We start from the raw sequence: 19,871 nt of genomic DNA on the forward strand, positions 1-19,871 counted from the left end.
GGGGGGGGGGAGGGGGGGGTACGTGTGGTGACCCTCCCCTCCCCAGTCAAATTCTGCATGTAAGTTGTGTGTGTGTGTGTGTGTGTGGACACAGTGGTGTACAGAAGAGGTCCCCCATCCACTTCCATTGGGTGACCAGGAAGCCTGCTTAATGAAGATAAGTCGCAGGAATTGGCATTGTGGTTTTATGCAGCATTTGAATTCTCCACCCTTTTCCTGAAGTGTCATAGAGTAGGCTTGGTGGAAGAAGGTAAAAGCATGGGTCTTACATCCTCCAGCTGGGGGGGGAGTGCATTAATCCCCACATCACGACAAAGGAGGAGAATTGGGACGCTGCATCTGTCGGCCAGGTGTTTTCGGAGAGAGGGCTGATTTTAACCACACACCTCCCTGGGGAGGCTGGTGGGAGGTCGAAGGTCGGAGGACAGGTTCAATGTAACGCATGGGATGGAATAGGGACAATATCAAACATTCCACATTCCGTTCCGTGCATGAGCCCCGTCCTTCGATTTCTACCTCCCACCAGCCTCCCCTGCACACTACCTAGGACGTCATTATCTTTAGGAGATTTATCATCCAATCAATCTAGTACATAAGACACAACAATGGCAACGCTCCAATTGCCTCCAGTGATAAACAGCACAACGATCCTAACGGGATACACAATGTTTATGATATGCTTGTAACGTAGAGACGTCATCCCAGTCTCTTAATATCTCTCCAACTGGGTCATCCTATCTGCCCCTTTACCCTAATAATCCATGATTTCCAAGATGGCTGCCACCATGTCGTCCCACCCAGATAGACCTGCATCTGTGATTGAACTGCCCAGTGTCTTCCCCTATTTGAAGTGTACTGTAGACGATCCTGAGCTCTCTGAATTGACCATTAAAGGGAGACTCTGGGTTATGACGTCATAGCAACAACAAGCGGGAAAAATAATGCGACCAGACTAGAGTAGAGTGTGTTGAGACATGAGAGGACATGCATCAGAGAGGGCATGCGACAGAGGGCATGCGTCAAACGTTTTGTTGTGCAGTTGTGAGCATCTTCAGGTAGAATTTAAATATCTTTGATCCTCATCCAGGCAGCTGTTTACTTTAGGCTAGTTTTCAGAGAAATTGAAGCTAAAAAGAAGAAACCGAGGGACATGGAAAGAAAGAGAGCGAAGGCCAGTGAAACGAGTGGACGCTCTTGTTCGCTACAATATATTTGATGAAAGTTGCTCTGCTGTTTTCACGGGCGTGACGTCATACCCAAGAGTCTACCGTTAACATTGCAGACAGATGGTAGTGGTCGTACAGATTGGTAGCGGCTTTTATAACCTCACTACATCTGATTCCCTGGAACACACCTCTGTAGAGTCATGATGAACGTGTTAGACGAGAAGCCCTTAGGAGAACATTTTTCTTCCAATCAGGACCTTGTGTACCAAAGCCTCGAAACAGCCCCATCAGCGGCATGAAGACAACGTGCAATTTCATACAGTATCTCCAAGACTGTTTACTAGGTGTTGTAAGATATTTTTAAAAACCATAATGCTCTTTAAATTATATAACTACTGTGCAATTTATGTCGTTTGAGAATTTCCTCTCAGCCTATACTGCTGTAAATATTGAATAGAAAAAGCCCAATATTTCTATGATGGTAAGGATACAACTTATTTTTGAGTCTATTTTTTACGTTGGTTTTAGAGGCGCACTTGCGAATTCCACTGTATACCTGGAGATATGTCCATCTGAATGTGTGGAACCTTTGTAACATGTTGACTGTTTAGTGTTATTTCTCAATGTCGTGCACTGAATTTGAAAGTTCATTTCTAAATTATATTTATTTAGTTTGAACGCCAATATTTGAATTGCAGAGTATGTATTGTAAAGGATGTATCATTTGCCTTGAATGTAATAATGTATTAATAAAAAAGGTTGTTCCTTATTATTAAAAGATTTTCAACCGTGGTTTGTTAGTCTCTAATACAGCAGTTCCCAAACTAGGGGATCGGACACCCATGTTGGGTTCCCTGATTTAAAATTGGGATCCCCTGATTTAAAATTGGGATCCCCTGATTTAAAATTGGGATCCCCTGAGAAAATCTAACTATCCTCTATGATTTCATAAATAAGACACAAACATTTGTATTTTATATGAAGACAAACAATGTCTGTCTATTGCACCTGTAGCCTATATTACAGTGTTCTGGGGTTCAATTCCAACCAATAAGAGCATCGTGGACATCATTATTATGTGTTGCCGTAGTCTGCAATCAAGTTGTCGGGGTCATAGGAGATGATTGATGTCACGAGACAACAAAGTTAGGGAACCCCTGCATACAAAGTGCTCACTCACCCCCCCTAGTGTGATTAGTGGGGAACTGTTATATCACATCCTATTGCCCCAAAACTGATACCCACTGTTTCTCCATTCATAAAAAGGATCATTCTGAATCAAGGTTACAAAAAATGCTGTCTTTATCACTGTCATCAATACTCAAAACTGTCATCTCCTCCAACAGGGCCCATGGAATTGCACGATACAAAGGCATGAAAAAAATTAAACATTAAAATAGATATTGCATCTTCAAAAAGCTAACTTTTCACCCATAAATACTTTCTTTTTTTGCAATTGAAGTTCACTGCAGTTTCTTACAACAGAATCACAGATTTTATATAGCCAGAAGATGAGCATGGTATGACAAAAGACCAAAAAAACTAAACCCAGCAACAACATTCTCTGGTCACCATTTAGTGACAAACGCATTTGTTACAGTACAACATCAAAGGGCAAGAATTCTCTACAGAGAAAGACTGGTCCAGGGTAGGTCCACTATAGGGCCTACCAGAGAGAGAGAGTGTGTGTGTGTGTGTGTGTGTGTGTGTGTGTGTGTGTGTAAGTAAAAAATGATTACATCCAGTCATAATGACATACATTGGTGTGTGTGAGTATGAGTGTGTGTGTGTGTGTGTGTGTGTGTGTGTGGTTGATCATGGAAAAAGCACTACGGTCCAGAGAAGGTGTGGAGAGATGGATGTGTTGGATGTCTTCCTGTGTCCGTCTGCACCACTTCCTCTTCCTCCTTCTCTACCTCTTCCTTCTTCTGCTTCTCCTAACTCGGGTTGGGCCTCTCTGAAGTCTTCTGAAGCTAGAGAGAGAGAGAGAGAGAGAGAGAGAGAGAGAGAGAAAGAAAGAATGAAAGAAAGAGGGGAGAGAGGTTAGTTTAGACTTCAGGCGTTCTTCCAGGACTCCTGGTCAGCAGCACGTCAGGTTCAGGGGATGGGAGAAAGCCGGGGTGACATAATCAATCAAGAATGAACCAGTGTCATTGGTGCCACAACCTATAGCAGTCTGTGTGTGTGTGTGTGTGTGTGTGTGTGTGTGTGTGTGTGTGTGTAGAGGGAAACCCCAAAAGTAAATGATAGAGACCCCACAGCATTTCAATAGGATTAAGATTAGAATTTTAGGCATTTTGAGTAGTAAGAAATACTAACTTTTTCCTCACAAGAAAACAACATAAACGTCTATTTATTAATTTACTAACGAATCATTTTTAAAATATTTTTTAAATGTTTGTCAACATTGTTAAAATGAAGATCAAACGTCCATGTTGAAATATGTTGAAAAAGACAACGTTTTCATGGGGAGTCCTATCCTTTTCACATGACTGTATACTGTGCACTTAGTACGGTAACACTACACACACATACTGCATTTATGCCAATGGTATACACACACACACACACTGCATGTATACGCAGGACATTCATTCAAGCACACACACATTACACACAGTGACTGACAGCAGTGGGAAGCTCGTACTACCAGCGGGGCGACACACACACACACACACACACACACACACACACACACACACACACACACACACGATCCAGTGACATGGCTCACATGCAGAGTTCCGCCAGAAGAGGGCAGTAGTGTACAGTACTTTCATCACAACCGAGATAAAGACATCAGTTTGGCTCCAAATCAAAGGGACAAGACAAGAAATGAGGCTAACCGCTAATGTTAGACAAGACATTCCAAAAACATGAAGACAAGGGCGGAGAACACAGACCAGAGAACAATAGGCTGCAGCCCACACGGAAGCTTAATCACAGGCAGCATAACCAACAACAACAGCAGCAAAAAAGAGGAGAGAAACTAATAACTAAAAGCAGATGGGAAATGATAACCAGATCTCCAAACGACCACCGTTTTTGCTCTACAGAAGACGATGGTGCAACTAAATCAAATTATTGAAAAACATAAAAATAAAATAAAATAAAAAGCTTGATTTGGAGAAGAAAACAAGATATGGAACAACAGGCAGAGTAGCTACCATACCTGTGACTGTTCTCTTAGAAACTCAGGTAGCTGAAATTCACCTTTAAACACCTGGGAAGACAAAGGGCTGGGTTTAGAGGCTGGTAGGCTATAGGTAACAGAATGAAGTCACACGACTTCATAGCTTCAAGTGAATCCATTCTGTGCAGATCTACATGGAACGACACCTGGAGATCGGGACTTCTCTAAAGCAGTGTGAACTGAGGGGGGGTATCAAGACACACACGTGGTGTTTCATACCATTCCTCATTCCGTCCCATGCATTACAATGAGCCCGACCTCCGATTTCTACCTCCACCAGCCTCCACTGGACTGTATAGTATATGAGGTAGCCCTCTCATACAGGAAGGTCCATAGGGCATAATACTGACTTCAAACAGGAAAACAGATAGAGAGAGAGACAGATAGACAGATAGACAGATACAGACAGGGAGGATCTTCTCTCAGTGAGTCAAGCACTGGATGGGGAGACAGAAAGAGAGACACAAAGGGAGAGAGAGAGAGAGAGAGAGAGAGAGAGAGAGAGAGAGAGACAGAAAGATAGAGGGTGGATGTCCTGGATGGATGATAGAGGGGGGATGCACCGGATGGATCAGAGTCGAGAGGAGTGCAGCTGACTCGTGTGTTTTTCTCATCGCTACGGAAACAGTGAAACACACAGCCTCCTGTGACTAGTCTGGCACGCTGTAGCATTCTGGACAGATGGACAGAGTGAGTGTGAGGGAGTGAGTGAGTTCCCCTGTTCGGTTGATCGGGGGGGTATTGACTAAAGACTATCTTTAGGCTATACCTGTCCTGGACTCCTCCTCCTTCTCATACCTCTCCACCCCACGAACACCCTATTGCACATTACGTGAACTCAAACAAATAAAATAAAATAAATATTGTTCTCATCAAAGGTTTTACTTGTGATCTGCCTGCCTGCCTGCCTGCCTGCCTGCCTGCCTGCCTGCCTGTCTGCCTGCCTGCCTGCCTGCCTGATTGTTTGAGGACTGGGCCTGGTAGTCAGGTGACGAAACAGAGAGAGGGGAGGCCAGAGACGGATTATACCCCAGTCCTGAATATGGACAGAGGTGAGAATGGAGGGAAGGAGGGAGGGAAGGGATAGATGAGAAAGAAAGAAAGAAAGCGGTTAAGGAGGGAGACATAGCTAGGGAGAGAGAGGGGGGGAGGGATTGCCCTAGTGACTATTAACATAAGAAGCAGCCAACATGTCAACATGTACCTGACAGAGCGTTTCAGAGGAAAGGGTCCGGGGGGCGGACGACATCAGAGAGAGTCAGAGTGACCTCATATCCTGGCTCCCACCACATGAGGGACTGCACAGTGGGAGTGTGTGTGTGTGTGTGTGTGTGTGTGTGTGTGTGTGTGTGTGTGCGTGTGCGTGTGCGTGTGTGTGTGTGTGTGCGTGTGTGAGGGGACTTGCAGGGTAAAAAAGAGGAGCTTTTAAACTCTTGGCAAACTTTGAGCCGCCATTCCAGGAAGCTCCCCCCTTCCCCTCGCCTCTGTTGCCTGCTGGCTTTGACTAGACAGAAATCTAACACTCATTTAATGTTCCTGCTTTTTCTCTTTTCCCATAGAAAAACAGAACACAGCAGCATTCTGCGGCTGCCCTCCTAAGACCTCATCATCCCCTCTGCCCCCCTGTACAGTTTCTCTAGTGGGGAAGAAAATAATTCAAATCAAATAACAAAAATCAAAATCAAAATTAAATCTTGATTACTTTTTCTTACGATGACTGACGGATAGATGATTCACTAAACAAATGTATTTGTTGCATGTCGCTTTGGATAAAGGCGTCTGCAAAATGCCAAAAATGTCAATGTAAATGGCTAGTTGCACAACCTGTCTTTTCCATGAACACACACTCCTCAACGACAAGTCTTAAAGACAAACGAGAGAGGGGAAAGAAAGGGAGAGAGAGAGAGAGAGAGAGAGAGAGAGAGAGAGAGAGAGAGCAAGAAGTAGAGAGAGGGAGAGTGCAAGAGAAAGTGAACCCCATATTGACCCATAGCCTCTACCCCACCTCCTTGGACACTGGTGTAGATCTGAGAGGATTCAAAAGGCCGCCCTCTTGTGGCAGCCATATTGTCTAGTACAAGTCTACACAGCTCTACACATGGGCATATTGGGTGTGGGGGGGGGGGTAGTTGGGGGATTGATTTGGGACTCAGGTGCTGTGTCCCCAATGTTACACCCTTTTCCATGAAGTGTGAATGGGTGCACTCTCAATCAAAAAGGATCTCTTACAGTTCCTTCATTTCAAACCCATCTAAAGGTGTGAACACATGCACACATCAAGGAGGGAAAGGGAGAACGAGTGTGAGACAGAGAAAATGAGAAAGAAAATAGGGGGGGGGGAGGAGTAGGGAGAGAGAGAGAAAAAGAGAGAGAGAAAGAGAGAGAAAGAGAGAGAGAGAGAGTGAGAGAGAGAAAGAGAGAGAGAGAGAGAGAAAGAGAGAGAGAGAGAGAGAGAGAGAGAGAGAGAAAGAGAGAGAAAGAGAGAGAGGGAGAGAGAAAGAGAGAGAGAGAGAGAGGCATGTTTCATATTTTCCCTTCGGTGCCATTTTGCCACCATGCTCATCAGACAAGTCGTCTCTTCTCCTCTTTGTTGTGAAAGAAGAAAAGGAGGGGGAAGAAGAGGAGTAGAAAAGTGGAGAGAAGGCAGAGGGAAGCATGGAGCTGGTCTGCCAGATGGGGGCGCCAATGAGACACACACAGAGAGAACGATAACGACGACAGACAGAACAGTGCCTTGGACAGCTTGGTGGTCTGGACCCCCCCCCCCCCCCGCCCCAGAGTTCTGGTTCTCCTCCACTGAGTATCCCCTGCCAGGGGACCAGAGGACCCATGCTATACCCAGCCTTCACAGCCCAAACCCTGGGGAGACCGACACACACACACACACACACACACACACACACACACACACACACACACACTCCCCAGACAATGTTGACCTCCATTGTATTTGGAGACTTTGGAGATAAACATCGTCATTCTGTCTATACAGAATCATGTTCATGAGTAATGTTGTAGTCAAGCGTATTATTCAAACAGTTTACATGTCTGACATTGTTGACAATGGACGAGCCAAGAGTAAGCTGGATACTGTGCTCTCACGCCAACAGAAGGCAGAGCTGTGAAGTTTTGCCGTGATTAGATTAAATCAGGTTCAACTTTATTGTCATTGCAGAGTACAAGTACCAGTCAACGAAATGCAGTTTAGCATCTAACCAGATGTGCAAATAGTGATATAAGAACATGATAGGTACTGTATGGCAAGTATATACAGGTATATACAGGTGTATACAGGAGAGGATAGTAGTAAGCAGTATGTACAGCATGGTCTATACAGATGTATAAATAGAGGCTATATCAAAAAGAGGTATGTGCAATGTGCAGAAATATGGTATGTGCAAAGGTAGTATTTGTAAACAGCAGTAGTGTAAAGGGTAATTGAGTGTTCACATTGACCAGGGGTGTGTGCAACCAGTAGTAGTGCAAAGGCTCAATTGGTTGTCCACAGTGACCGGGGGGGGTACTCGGAGTCAGTGAACCCCATGTTTATATAATGTCTCCGTTAGTTCTTCTCTAGTGTGGGCAAGTGGGAAATGGGAATGTGTGTGTGTGTGTGTGTGTGTGTGTGTGTGTGTGTGTGGGCAAGTCCAGGGGGTTTGTGTGTGTGTTCAGTATTGGCCAGTCTTTACTGCAGTTGTCTCAGAGCCCGAAATGGAATTTATCAGTAATGAGTTCTAACATGAGAGGGAGACAACATGTTTCTTGATTTCCCTTGGGTGCCATTTTGAGTGCCATTTTGCAACCATGTTCGTCAGACAGAACGCTCACCACTCCTCCTCTCTTTCTTGCGAAAGAAGAAAAGGAGACAAAAACAAAGAGAGAGAGAGAGAAAGAGGGGGTGGGGAGAGATAGAAAGATAGAGTTGTATCTCTAACTACACCAGTCAAAGGCTCAGGGTTGTAAATCCCAGCAGCGTTTAGAGAACGATCTGGAATTGTGGGTCCGCGGCCAGCTTCTCCAGGCTTCACGCGCTCCCAATCAATCTTCCCCCTAGGAAGGAGCCACAGTGACGGGGCCTGTCCTCCTCTCCCCCTCCGAGGATCCACCAGAGGCAGGAGGCCAGCTACTCCAGACTGGAAGCCCCAAGACGGTGCCCGTCAGAGGGGACAGACGACAACCGGAACCCGGGGGGGGGGGGCTTGAATAGTTGCTATTCGTCACAGCGACATCACCACCGCAACTAAACTCAGCAGACAGTCCAGACTCACACCTCATCCGCCACACCTCACATTGGTAAACTCCTAGTGAAAACAATGACGCAGGCCAGGAGGAGGAGGACTCAAGGAGTTGATCCTATGAAGCCAGAAGGGCCTCTGCTCATCGCCATGACGAATGAGCTGAGAGGCTGCCAACCCCCTCCCTGACCCCAAATAAACCCTGGCTGACTGTCTCACGGCCCTGGCGCTCTGCTCTCTGCCTTAACTCAGCACTCCCTCCCCAGCAACGCCTGTCGAGAAGAGCTGGTCGTACAGGGTGGCAATTGAAGTTAAAAACAAACTTCTGTTCCGCTCTACTCTACCACATTGGGGTAAAAGACTTGAGGACACATTTAAAAAACTGGTGTGGACACACACAGACACAGCAGGGGGCAGTAGAGAGAGAGGAGAGAGAGAGAGAGAGAGCAAACAAACAAATGAGAGTTAGAGAGAGAGAGAGAGAGAGAGAGAGAGAGAGAGAGAGAAAGCACAAGCCAGGGTGGGCACACGCCCCAGCGTGGCACACAGGCCTCACCCCGGGCATGGCCCTGAGGAGTAGGCGGGCACCCCCAGAGAAACAAGGCCGGCCGGCCAGCGCGTGGCACCGTTAGCGATCCGATCCGGGAGGGCAGTGCCAAGGACCAAACCCTGTGGGTGCTCCGAGACTCTGGGCTGGCCCTCGCCCAGGTGCTGTGACTGGACTCTGAGCTCCCGCCACCGGAGCTGGGGGGAGGAGTCACAGCCGGCCGCGCGCGCGCGGGGGGGGGGCGTTAATGCAGTAACACCCCTGCACATATGGAGAAGCTGCCAGTGGGAAGGAGGCCATGTTGTTCTGCTTGGGGGGGTGTGGGGGGGAGGTTGTTTCAGCTGCGTTCCTCACCTACCCCGTTGGCTCTGTATGACTGCACGCTGGAATGCTTAAGTTATCGTCAGTCGTACTTAAACTCTCCATCTGTTTTTGGTTAAGACTAGTGGATGTGTTCTACCTTAAAACTAACACACTCTCTTACTTTGGGGAATGGAAGATAGGAAGGATGGCCCGTGGGCTCACCTAGCCTGTGGCCTGTTACAGTGGGAGGAGCGGCGGCGGGGGAGCCTCCTCTGTGGTCAGAGGGGCAGCTGGAGCCAGACGCTCGGCCTCCTCCCAGACGGACGACTCCCTGGTGTCTCAGTCTCTAATGGCCGTTACACAGTTACACAGCTACAGGGATGGAGTCATACTGCACTCTCAGAGAGAGAGAGATTTATGGAGAGGGAGAAATTAGAGAATGCATGTACTTGTCTGTGTGTGTGTGTGTGTGTGTGTGTGCGTGTGCGTGTGCATGTGTATATGCATGCATGCATGTGTGTGGGTTGGTGTGTATGTGTGTGTTTACATGTGTGCGTGTGTGTGTGTGAGAGAGTGTATGTGTGCATGCGTGCGTGCGTGTGGGTGTGTACAGTTCAGTGGAACGTAAAGGGGATGGATCTTAAAGGGACACGAGTGGAGGTGCTGATTGCAGTTCTGCCCACAGGGTCCAGTGATCACGACTCCCAGCCTCTGACGCCTGCGTATGCTGCTGTACACGGCCGCCCCGCCAGCCTCACCTGGGCAGAACCCCAGCGCTGACACGGATTCAGCCAAAAATAAAAGTCCCCCATCTGTTCTGTCAAGAGCCCTCCGCTGTATGTGGTGTCGGGGACAAGATCAGAGACGGGAGCGGTGATGGCGGCGTCCGTAATCGTGGCATATTAAAGGATTACGGTGTTTGTGCATGTCCACTCCAGACAGCGCTAATAAGAGAGGTCCGGCGGTGACTCAGCGGGGCTCTCTCTCTCTCTCAGCGTCTGGAGGATCAGTGTCAGGAGAGGAGAGGTGGAGGATACCCACCCACAGCACACAGGGAGGCTGGTGGAGGTAGGGATCAGGGGAGGCTGGTGGAGGAAGAGATCTGGGGAGGCTGGTGGAGGTAGAGATCAGGGGAGGCTGGTGGAGGTAGAGATCTGGGGAGGCTGGTGGAGGTAGGGATCTGGGGAGGCTGGTGGAGGTAGAGGAGTTTGGCGGCTTTTTGGTTTAACCGAAAACCTTGGTACTCCAAAACAGCAACTGTTTCTGTCGATACCGTCATAAAACCGCCATAAACGTCGCCAAAGACGTTCTCCCTACCTAGTCTGTCGTCATTCAGCGCTACGACCGCAAGCCTTCATTCCGTTGAGCGTTTCCCACAGTGCGCGCCAATAGGCATGTGTGCTGCATTAGTCGCTCTCCTTTTCTCCATTTCGATGTGAGCGTCAAAAGGCTACAATGTGTTCCCATTTATTTACGACTGCATGCTTTTAAAAAAAACGTCTTGTTGTACTGTGATACGAGAGTGTGTCACGATGCTAACCCAAGAATGACGCCATCTTTATGCACGTTCGCCATGGCTAACTCATTAAAGACACATTCCCCATTTCAAACCGATGTTCTGTGACGGGTTGGACCAGTGGAGGCCATCTTCGGTGTACCAGCAGCGATCTAAGAGGGTCCATGTCCAGGTTAATAATGTAATATTTAATAACATATATGGCTTTTATCCAAAGCGACTCACATTGCAGTTGAGCGCATACATTAAATCAGTGTATAGGGAAAACCCCTATATAATCGAACCCACAACCTAAGCGTTGTGAGTGCCACGCTCGGGGGGGGGGGGGGTGAGACGTACAACATGCAGCCCAACCAGCATTAGGCATGTTGAAGCCAAATACAAACAATGGGATGTGGAGCAGAAAGCCCATTCAGGCTGCCTGTCGGCTGTTACACCACAAAGAGTCAAGTCATGGTTGTGTGTCAGGGGAGGCTGGTGGAGGTAGAAATCGGAGGACGGGGGCTCATCGTTCCACCTGTTTGATGCCGTTCCTCATTCCGTGCATTACAATGAGGCCCGTCCTCCGATTTCTACCTCCACCAGCCCCAGAAACACTGGACACCACAACAGTAACACTTCCTCGTTCCTGGCCCAATCATTTCCAACTCCCTCATCATCTGATCAGACTCTGGTACGGGCGAGAGAACGGGAACTTATTGATCCGAATATCCATTTCTCACCGGGGATCAGAGGAACTCGCAAAGCCACTTAAAAGCTATCGATTCGCGGGTTTGGACCTCGTCCAAAAGTCCCTCGTTTACAGGTCCGGCGAAAACAACCGAGTCCTTTCTTTCCACGGCGCTCCGCTGTGACTAGCGCTTCTGCCGCAGCACTTTAATAAGGACCGCCGGTTGTCGCCATTAAAACCAACGAGGCCCACAAAGACAATCCATAGAGGTCAGATCTTAATAGACACGGTACGAATGATTCTGTTGGAAATTCATGAGTCTGTTTGTTTACCTCCATGTTGAATAAAAAGGCTGAGGTGGACACGACACTCTCTAGAGTACAACAAGAGGACACACTCATACACACACACACACACACACACACACACACAGACGTGCACACACGCACAAAAACACTCTTCGCCTTCGCTGTCTTTGTCCATGGCCAAGGCTGGAGAAGCGTGTTCGGTTAAGTTAGGATAAGCACTGACAGGTTTAGGAGATCTGTGCCTACAGTACGCTGCATCCCGATAACAGCCTTAGAGGATTACTGTCATCCAGAGGTGTCCTGCGCCATGAAAAAAAACATCAACATGTAAATGATATTATGAGGTTGAATGTGACCAGGGCCTCTGAAGCCTTCCGCATCCCCTTCTCTCCCTCCCCTGACTATATACTGGTCAATCGCTAAGCTCCACCCATAACTTAGACGCTTGTCCTCCTTTATCGGCGGTACAGGCTTCACCAGGGGCGGCTGGAGGAGGTAGAAATCGTAGGATGTGTGTTTGACACCTCCCCTGGTCTAGCATCAGAGCCATACAGACTAAACATGCTAGCACCAACGCCACTGGTACAGGCTACACATGCTAGCATCAAAGCCACTGATAGGCTACACATGCTAGCATCACAGCCATAGATAAAGGCTAGACATGCTAGCGTCAAAGCTACTGTTGCAGGCTACACATGCTAGCATCAAAGCCACTGATACACATGCTAGCATCAAAGCCACTGATACACATGCTAGCATCAAAGCCACAATGAGAAATGTGTAGGCCTATACGTTTTTTCGTATCTCTTTTCCATATGGGTAGCATCAAAGCCATAGATAAAGGCTACACGTGCTAGCACTAAAGCTACTGTTGCAGGCTACACATGCTAGCCTCGAAGCTACTGATACAGGCCACACGTGTTAGCAGTCAGGACCACTGAGACTGAGAAGGTGAAAACAGAAGGTGAATGTTTGGAATGGGGCTGGGCATATATTCAGGACACAGAAGGAGAACATTTCCACATGTGTTTCCATCCATATGGCGGTTAAGGTTTAAGACCAGATGCCTTACAGTATGCAACACACGGAGGTGAGAGAATCGTCCCGTTGGCCAATGGGGCAGACAAGTCAGCAGCTAACAGTACAATCGCCTAATGGATTGTGTGGCCACTGAGGGTATAGTGTAGTGGTGCGTGAGCTTTTGGTACACACGGCAGGGCAGGGACGGTATCAAACGCATGGAATTAATTACGATGAGCCCATCCTCCGATGTCCACCTCCACCAGCCACCGCTGGACTGCACAGTAGATGAGGTTGATACTGAGTAGCCCTGTCATATACAGGACGGTCCATTGGGCATGATACTGTTTTCTAACAGAAAAAAGGGGGAAGACAGAGAGAGAGAGAGCGAGAGAGAGAGAGAGAGAGAGAGCAGCAGTGAGACAGAGACATAGCAAGCAAGGGAGAACTAGAGACAGAGGGAGATAGAGAGAAAAAGATAGAGAGAGAGAGGTGGTAGGCAGCAGCTCAAGGCTGTCTGTGATGCTACAGTGAGAACCCTGTGTGGGTCGGAGCTCTTAAGGAAACCCCAGGTGTCTCCACGCAGGGGCAACATCTCTCTTAACCGTGGAAAGACCCACGGCCCACGGTTATGGCCTGTTTCCACAGCAACACTTTCCACCACGATGTGAGAAAAGACCTCGTTCTAGATGTTTTCCACTGTCAAGGGAACCCGGGAGAGAGAACAAACGCACGCACGCACACACACACACTCTCACACACACACACACACTCACACACACACACCCCCACAAACAAACACAAACACAAACAGTCCCACTGGCAGCACTGCAGAGTCCCTAAATAAAGGAAAAGGCCAATTACAATCAACAAAAGCTCTGTAGAACGTCCAGAATGGCTTGTTTACGTAAAGCCAGCTTTAGATCCTGTAGTCTAATTCATTCCACTTGCCATAAGTGTGTGTTCTTATTGATTTATGTATCTGTGTCATCTTCCCTTTTCGCTTTATCCGAAAGACCAAGCTGTATGCAGTGTACTGGATTTCGAAAGAGACATAGGAGCTATAGCTACAATGCTATATAGCATAAGGCTCACCTCACTCTCCAAAATGGCTTCTTTATGAAATACATTTTGACCCACCAAAACAACTAATTAGCCAGTCCCTAAGGGGTTAATGGCACCCCCATCGCACCTTGTTAGCAGATCTGGGGGGCTTAGCCTGCCTTCCTCCTAGTGCACGAACTGTGGCAGAGGGGAGGCCGGGGGGTTGGGGGGGGATAAGCCATGCAGCTGGGTTTGATCCGGGGGAACACACTCTAATACCCAGCAGATGTGAACTCACACACACACCCACACGTGCACGTGCACACACACAGGAAGACATGCATGGCCTGGCTATTGTTGGGAGATAGATGTTAACTACATCCATCTTTCTGAAACCAGAGAGAGCAGGGGATGAGGAATGTGTACACACACACACACACACACACACACACACACACAGCACAGACATCAACAGAAATAAACATAGGCTTACAGGCATTCACAAACATGTCGAGCATGGATGCACATATGCAGACAAGGATATGAACACACACACACACACACACACACACACAGACCAAGACTCCAAATGTGCTGACTGTTACAGACAAACATATGCAGCACACACACACACACACACACACACACACACACACACACACACACACACACACACACACACACACACACACACAGGGTTAGTCCTGGAACCAATCACTCCCATTCTCTTCGCAAAACGTCAAATCCTCGTGTCTACACTGTGTCCAATTCCACTCAAAGCTCCCAGGATCCCCCTTCTCTTTCAGAGAGTTTCAGTCACATCTCTCCCTTTTGAAATGAAGTGTTGTTGAACGCCTGGGAAATCCCCCCAAAGTAGCATTGCCGATGAATGTAATTAGCTCTGTAGGGACACGTAGCGTTAATAAACGGTTAGCAATTACATCAGGCCCCCCGGTATTCCGTAAAACGCAATGGACCTATCACTAAGCCTCGCCCCAAAATAGAAATTGTCCAATCATATCCCAGCAAAAGTCACGACAGGCAGAAAACTTGGACATACAACTCGCTAATATCTGATGGTGAAAAGCTTCTAGACTAAATATTCTTTAAAAAAACATGTCTATTACTTGCTGTGGTAAATCAGAAATCTGAAATTTGCCAACTCCCGCCATTGTAAGTCATTTAGTCACGGTCGGTTAGTCAGTCAGTCACTGTCAGTGAAGCGTTGTTTGTCCGAGTTTTCAAAGGGGGTGTGGCTTAGTGATACGTCGCCAGCAATGGACCTGTCAGAACTGCAGAATGACTCACCATCTTCCGTCGGAGACTGAAGACCCATCTTTTCAGGCTAAATCTTAACCCTCCTGAGACATCTACTACCCCCCTGTACCGTGTCTCCAGAGACGACTACTTCCCCCCCTATACTGTTTCTCCTGAGACATCTTCTACCCCCCTGTACTGTTTCCCCTGTGTCAATATAAACAAAATGAAAAATAGCAAAATTAGCACGACAACTAGAGGATAGACGATTCACCTACTTAGTCAAATGTATTGATTGTGAGTCGCTTTGGAAAGGCATCTGCTAAATGCCAACAATGTAAATGTAGGTTCAAAGGTCAGAGGTGCTTACTGTAGATCCTGGGTGGGCTGGGGAGGATGGGAGACATTCCGACAGCCAGTGGTCGGCTACATCCCTCCCTCTCTCCCTCCCTAACCGCCCACTCACTCACACACACCCACCCACCCACACTAACTCAGGCTGGATAAGGCTCCTCAAATGTCCCCCTAAGGTCCCCCCAACCGCACCCATCTCTCCACTTTTTCAGAAATGTGTTGTGGTAACACAACAATACTAGCACTGTTCTGCTAGCTGCACCCAATGTACACTGCCAGTTGGACTGTGTTGTCAGATAAAGCGTGTGTGTGTGTGTGTGTGTGTGTGTGGTGTGTGTGTGTGTGTGTGTGTGTGTGTGTGTGTGAGTAGAGTTGAGATAATGTTTGACTTGGGCATCCCTTTAAGGGATGGGCATGACAAGATAGCCCCTACAACCATAAGTAAGTCAGTAGCCTTGAGAACTGATGGTTCTCGAGCCTAACGGCCCTTAGGGAGGAGCCTATCTGCCGTTTCCATAGCGTGAGGCGGCTTGATGTACAAGTACACCCCCTGGACATGACGCTGGTATGTCGCAGGGTCTTACCCCCAATCCAACCCTTAATGCTGAGTGCCAAGCAAGGAGGCATTGGGTACCATTTTTATAGTCTTTGGTATGACTCGGCCGGGGATCGAACTCACAACCTCCATATCTCAGGGCGGACACTCTAACCGCAAGGTCGCAGTGCTGGTGTACAACCATAAACATGCCCATAAAAGAACAATATGGGCGTGTATGTGTTTGTGTGCGTGCATGTATGTGTGTGTGTGTGTGTGTGTGCGTGTGTGCGTGCGTGCGCGTGCGCATTTCTGTGCTGAAGAACTGGACTCCCTTCATCTCATCAGGCTGAAAGAGAAGGCGACGAGATGAAGAGGGTGGAGGGAAGGAATGTCTTCTAAACCCCCCCCCCCCCCCCCCGACTATCAAACTGTCAGTCACTATCAGACCACGCCTCCTGGGGAGAACCATCCTAACCGTCCTAACTGTACCCGGCCTCCCTCCGAGCGGGAACGCAGTGCGAGTCGTCACATCTCACCGACCCGCCACCTCGCCTGTTAAACACGCCAGTTTCCATCTCTCGTTTGCGGTAAGACACAGTTTTGCGCCCCCCTCTCTCCCTTTCTCCCTCTCCCCCTCTCCCCTCCCTGCGCCTCAGAATGCTTTCCATTGGAGTCATAGATGTCGTCTCAGTGTGAAACATGGATTCTGGCTAGTCATGAGTTCTCTTACCCCCCCTTCCCCTTACCCCCCCCTCCTCCCACCCTCCTCCATATGGAAAAGCAATCCTTTTGTTACAGATAAATACTGGAACTCCCCACTGCGTGGAAAGAAAGACAAGACCACCACGCATGCGCCAATCTCATGTACAATCTCACACACACACACACACACACACACACACACACACACACAGGCACACTCACACACACAGGCTCACTTACACGGGCACACTCACACAGGCACACTCACACACACTCACACTTACACGGGCACACTCACACAGGCACACTCACACAGGCACACACACACAGGCACACTCACACAGGCACACTCACACAGGCACACACACACAGGCACACACACACAGGCACACTCACACAGGCACACACACACAGGCACACTCACACAGGCACACTCACACAGGCACACTCACACAGGCACACTCACACAGGCACACTCACACACGCACACTCACACAGGCACACTCACACACGCACACTCACACAGGCACACACACACACACAGGCACACCTCCCACTGAGCTGCTTCCATTATGAAATACATTACCAGCAACTAACGGCTAAATTCACCCCTCCCTCCTCCCTCCCTCCCTCCCTCCCTAGGCGTCATGAGACCACAGTCCAACACTTTAAATCAGGACGAAGAACAGGACAACTTCTGCTGCCACTGGAGCACAGAGAAGCCGGAGGCCATTGTGATCCATCTTGGTGTTTTTTTATAGGGCCTTAAAATGCCTTTATTCTGCCTTCCACCGTGGTTCACTGTCTGATTTGGCCATTAACGTTCCCACAGAGAGTGCAAATGAGTGTCCCCGGGGTGTCGTACCAAGACGGTTGGCCCAACTGTAGAATTCCGGCTGATGATGAACGAGTCTCGCTCCTTTATGCGACCACGGAGACACTTCCTGTGGGAGGAGCCGGTGACAGGAAATGGCTGCGAGCTAACTGTGATGCCACAATAGCCTCGTAAATCACGTGCGGCCTCGACGCGGGTCGGCGACCCCCCCGAGCGGTGACATACACACACGGGCATGCATGCTGTAGTGTCACACCCAGAGAGGAAAAATCAATAATAGATCAAGACGAAATGGAAAACTAATTGAGAGTTGAAGAGACTCTGGCCTATCTGATAGGCCATCTTAATCAGAAAGGCATTATGAATAAATGTGGTCGATAATCTGCTATAAAAAAAATGTGAGTGCTATATCTCAGGTCGTAAATCAATGCTCTGAGCACACTTGACTGAAGCCTAAAAGATTCACACCGTCGACTTGAAAGGCATCGGGAACAGCAACACTCAGAAGCACTCTGTTTTGAGTTGGGTTGCAATCGTCACAGTGAAATGGAAGGGACATGGGGATCTGCCTGCGTGCTCAGGAACAGACAGACAGACAGACAAGTCAGACAGACACACACACACACACACACAGACCCTAGCCAATGTTGGCAGACAGAGACACACCTTAAATCAGAGCTCTGGCAGCACTTGACTAAAGCCTAAAAGTTTCACACAGTCAACTTGAAAGGCATCGGGAACAGCACTCAGAGGCACTCCGATTTGAGTAGGGTTACAACCGTCACAGTCAAATGTGAGGGACTTGGGGATCTGCCTGCTTGCGGAGAAGGAAGTGGGGGAGAGCTCCCATTTCTGGCAGTGCGGTCTTGTTTGCTGACAGGACAGAAACACCTACCTGCTAACATATGGTGCATATGGCTCAAACTCACGGGCAGAAACTCTCTCCCTCGTGCTCTCTCACCCAGCTCCTCTCGTGAGAAGCCGCCGATACATTATAAAAGCACTAAAAACAGAACACAGCCAAACCAAACCCCTGTAGAGAACGCTCTTTTGGATGTTATCCAGATACCTTGTGATAATGTGTTTACTGGGGCTGGCTTGTATCAAACAAAAATCACGTTTGGGGAAGAAAAACAACAAATACACAAAGTGGAGAAAGGTACGGCGGATGGAACTCAAACTCGAGGACGGTTTAGAGGAGAAGGTCAGGGGTCGCAGGCAAACATGCTGCTGAACACACTGGCCTCGTTTGAGCTTGACGCTGTGTGAAGCCATCGCCACAGAAGACACAAACAAATAAGCTGCTCACTTCAACACATTGGTCATTAGTCCTCTGGGGTGCGGGGGGGGGGGGGGGGGGGGGGGCGCTGCTGGAATTCATCCATATTTCAATACAGCACGAGGGCGTTAAAAATAAACGACTAAATATATAAATCGCTAGCTCTGGGGCTTGAGAGCTGGTCACCTGATAGCAGGCCTCGCAGAAAAAAGGGATTTAATAAAACATATCTGCTCCAAAAATAGAGTCCTGCTTTCCAGCACCACGGCGGCTGGGTCAATGTGGGGCAAGGACACACACTCGCCTTGAACACATTATGTGCAGACTCACACACATATATATGCAAGCGCACACACGTACACACACACACACACACAGACACACACACACACACACGCACGTCCAACATCCATGGATACATTTGGATGAGCTGCAAGATGTACAGTTATTAATTTAAATTAATTTAAAGAATAGGATTCATTTTCATATCCAATGCGTCAGTGATATGACAGGTGGTTCAACCTGAGGGACCCCCACCTATGACCTACACCTGAGGGACCACCACCTATTAGGTACAACATTCAAAAAGGCTCTCAGATGCTTAGTCAGGTACTTTGTTATAGACATATCCTGTTATGTATACTTTGTGGTGTGCGTGCGTGTGTGTGTGTGTGTGTGTGTGTGTGTGTGTGTGTGTGTGTGTGTGTGTGTGGAAAATTTGCTTGTGAAGTGTGTGGGAGTGTTAAGTTGTAAAGTGTGTGTGTGTGTGTGTGTGTGTGTGTGTGTGTGTATGCAAGTGTGTGCACATACAGGCTGTGTGTGTGGGCGTTAAGTTGTTTATATGTAAATGTCTGTTCTTGCTCATGTGGGGGTGTTTTTCACATATATCTATATTATGACCGGC

At 48.2% G+C, this 19,871-nt stretch overlaps 1 protein-coding gene across 3 annotated transcripts in view; it reads right to left on the minus strand.

Annotated features, from left to right (window-relative positions):
* Positions 1-2,467: 2,467 nt before the first annotated feature.
* Positions 2,468-19,871, minus strand: part of tpst1 (tyrosylprotein sulfotransferase 1) — a 42,411-nt gene continuing 25,007 nt past the window's right edge. For 2 of the 3 annotated variants that reach the window (XM_080543312.1, XM_080543313.1), the window contains exons 4-5: positions 4,339-4,389; positions 2,468-3,139 (exon numbers count right to left, since the gene is read on the minus strand). In XM_080543312.1, coding sequence (XP_080399438.1) covers positions 3,104-3,139; positions 4,339-4,389 — 87 coding nt within the window. In that variant the 3' untranslated portion in view covers positions 2,468-3,103. The remainder of the gene's footprint in view (positions 3,140-4,338; positions 4,390-19,871) is intronic. The other variant, XM_080543314.1, reaches the window with a different exon arrangement.

The sequence above is a fragment of the Nansenia antarctica genome (assembly GCF_963989245.1).
Source record: "Nansenia antarctica genome assembly, chromosome: 1".
Lineage (NCBI taxonomy): Eukaryota > Metazoa > Chordata > Actinopteri > Argentiniformes > Microstomatidae > Nansenia > Nansenia antarctica.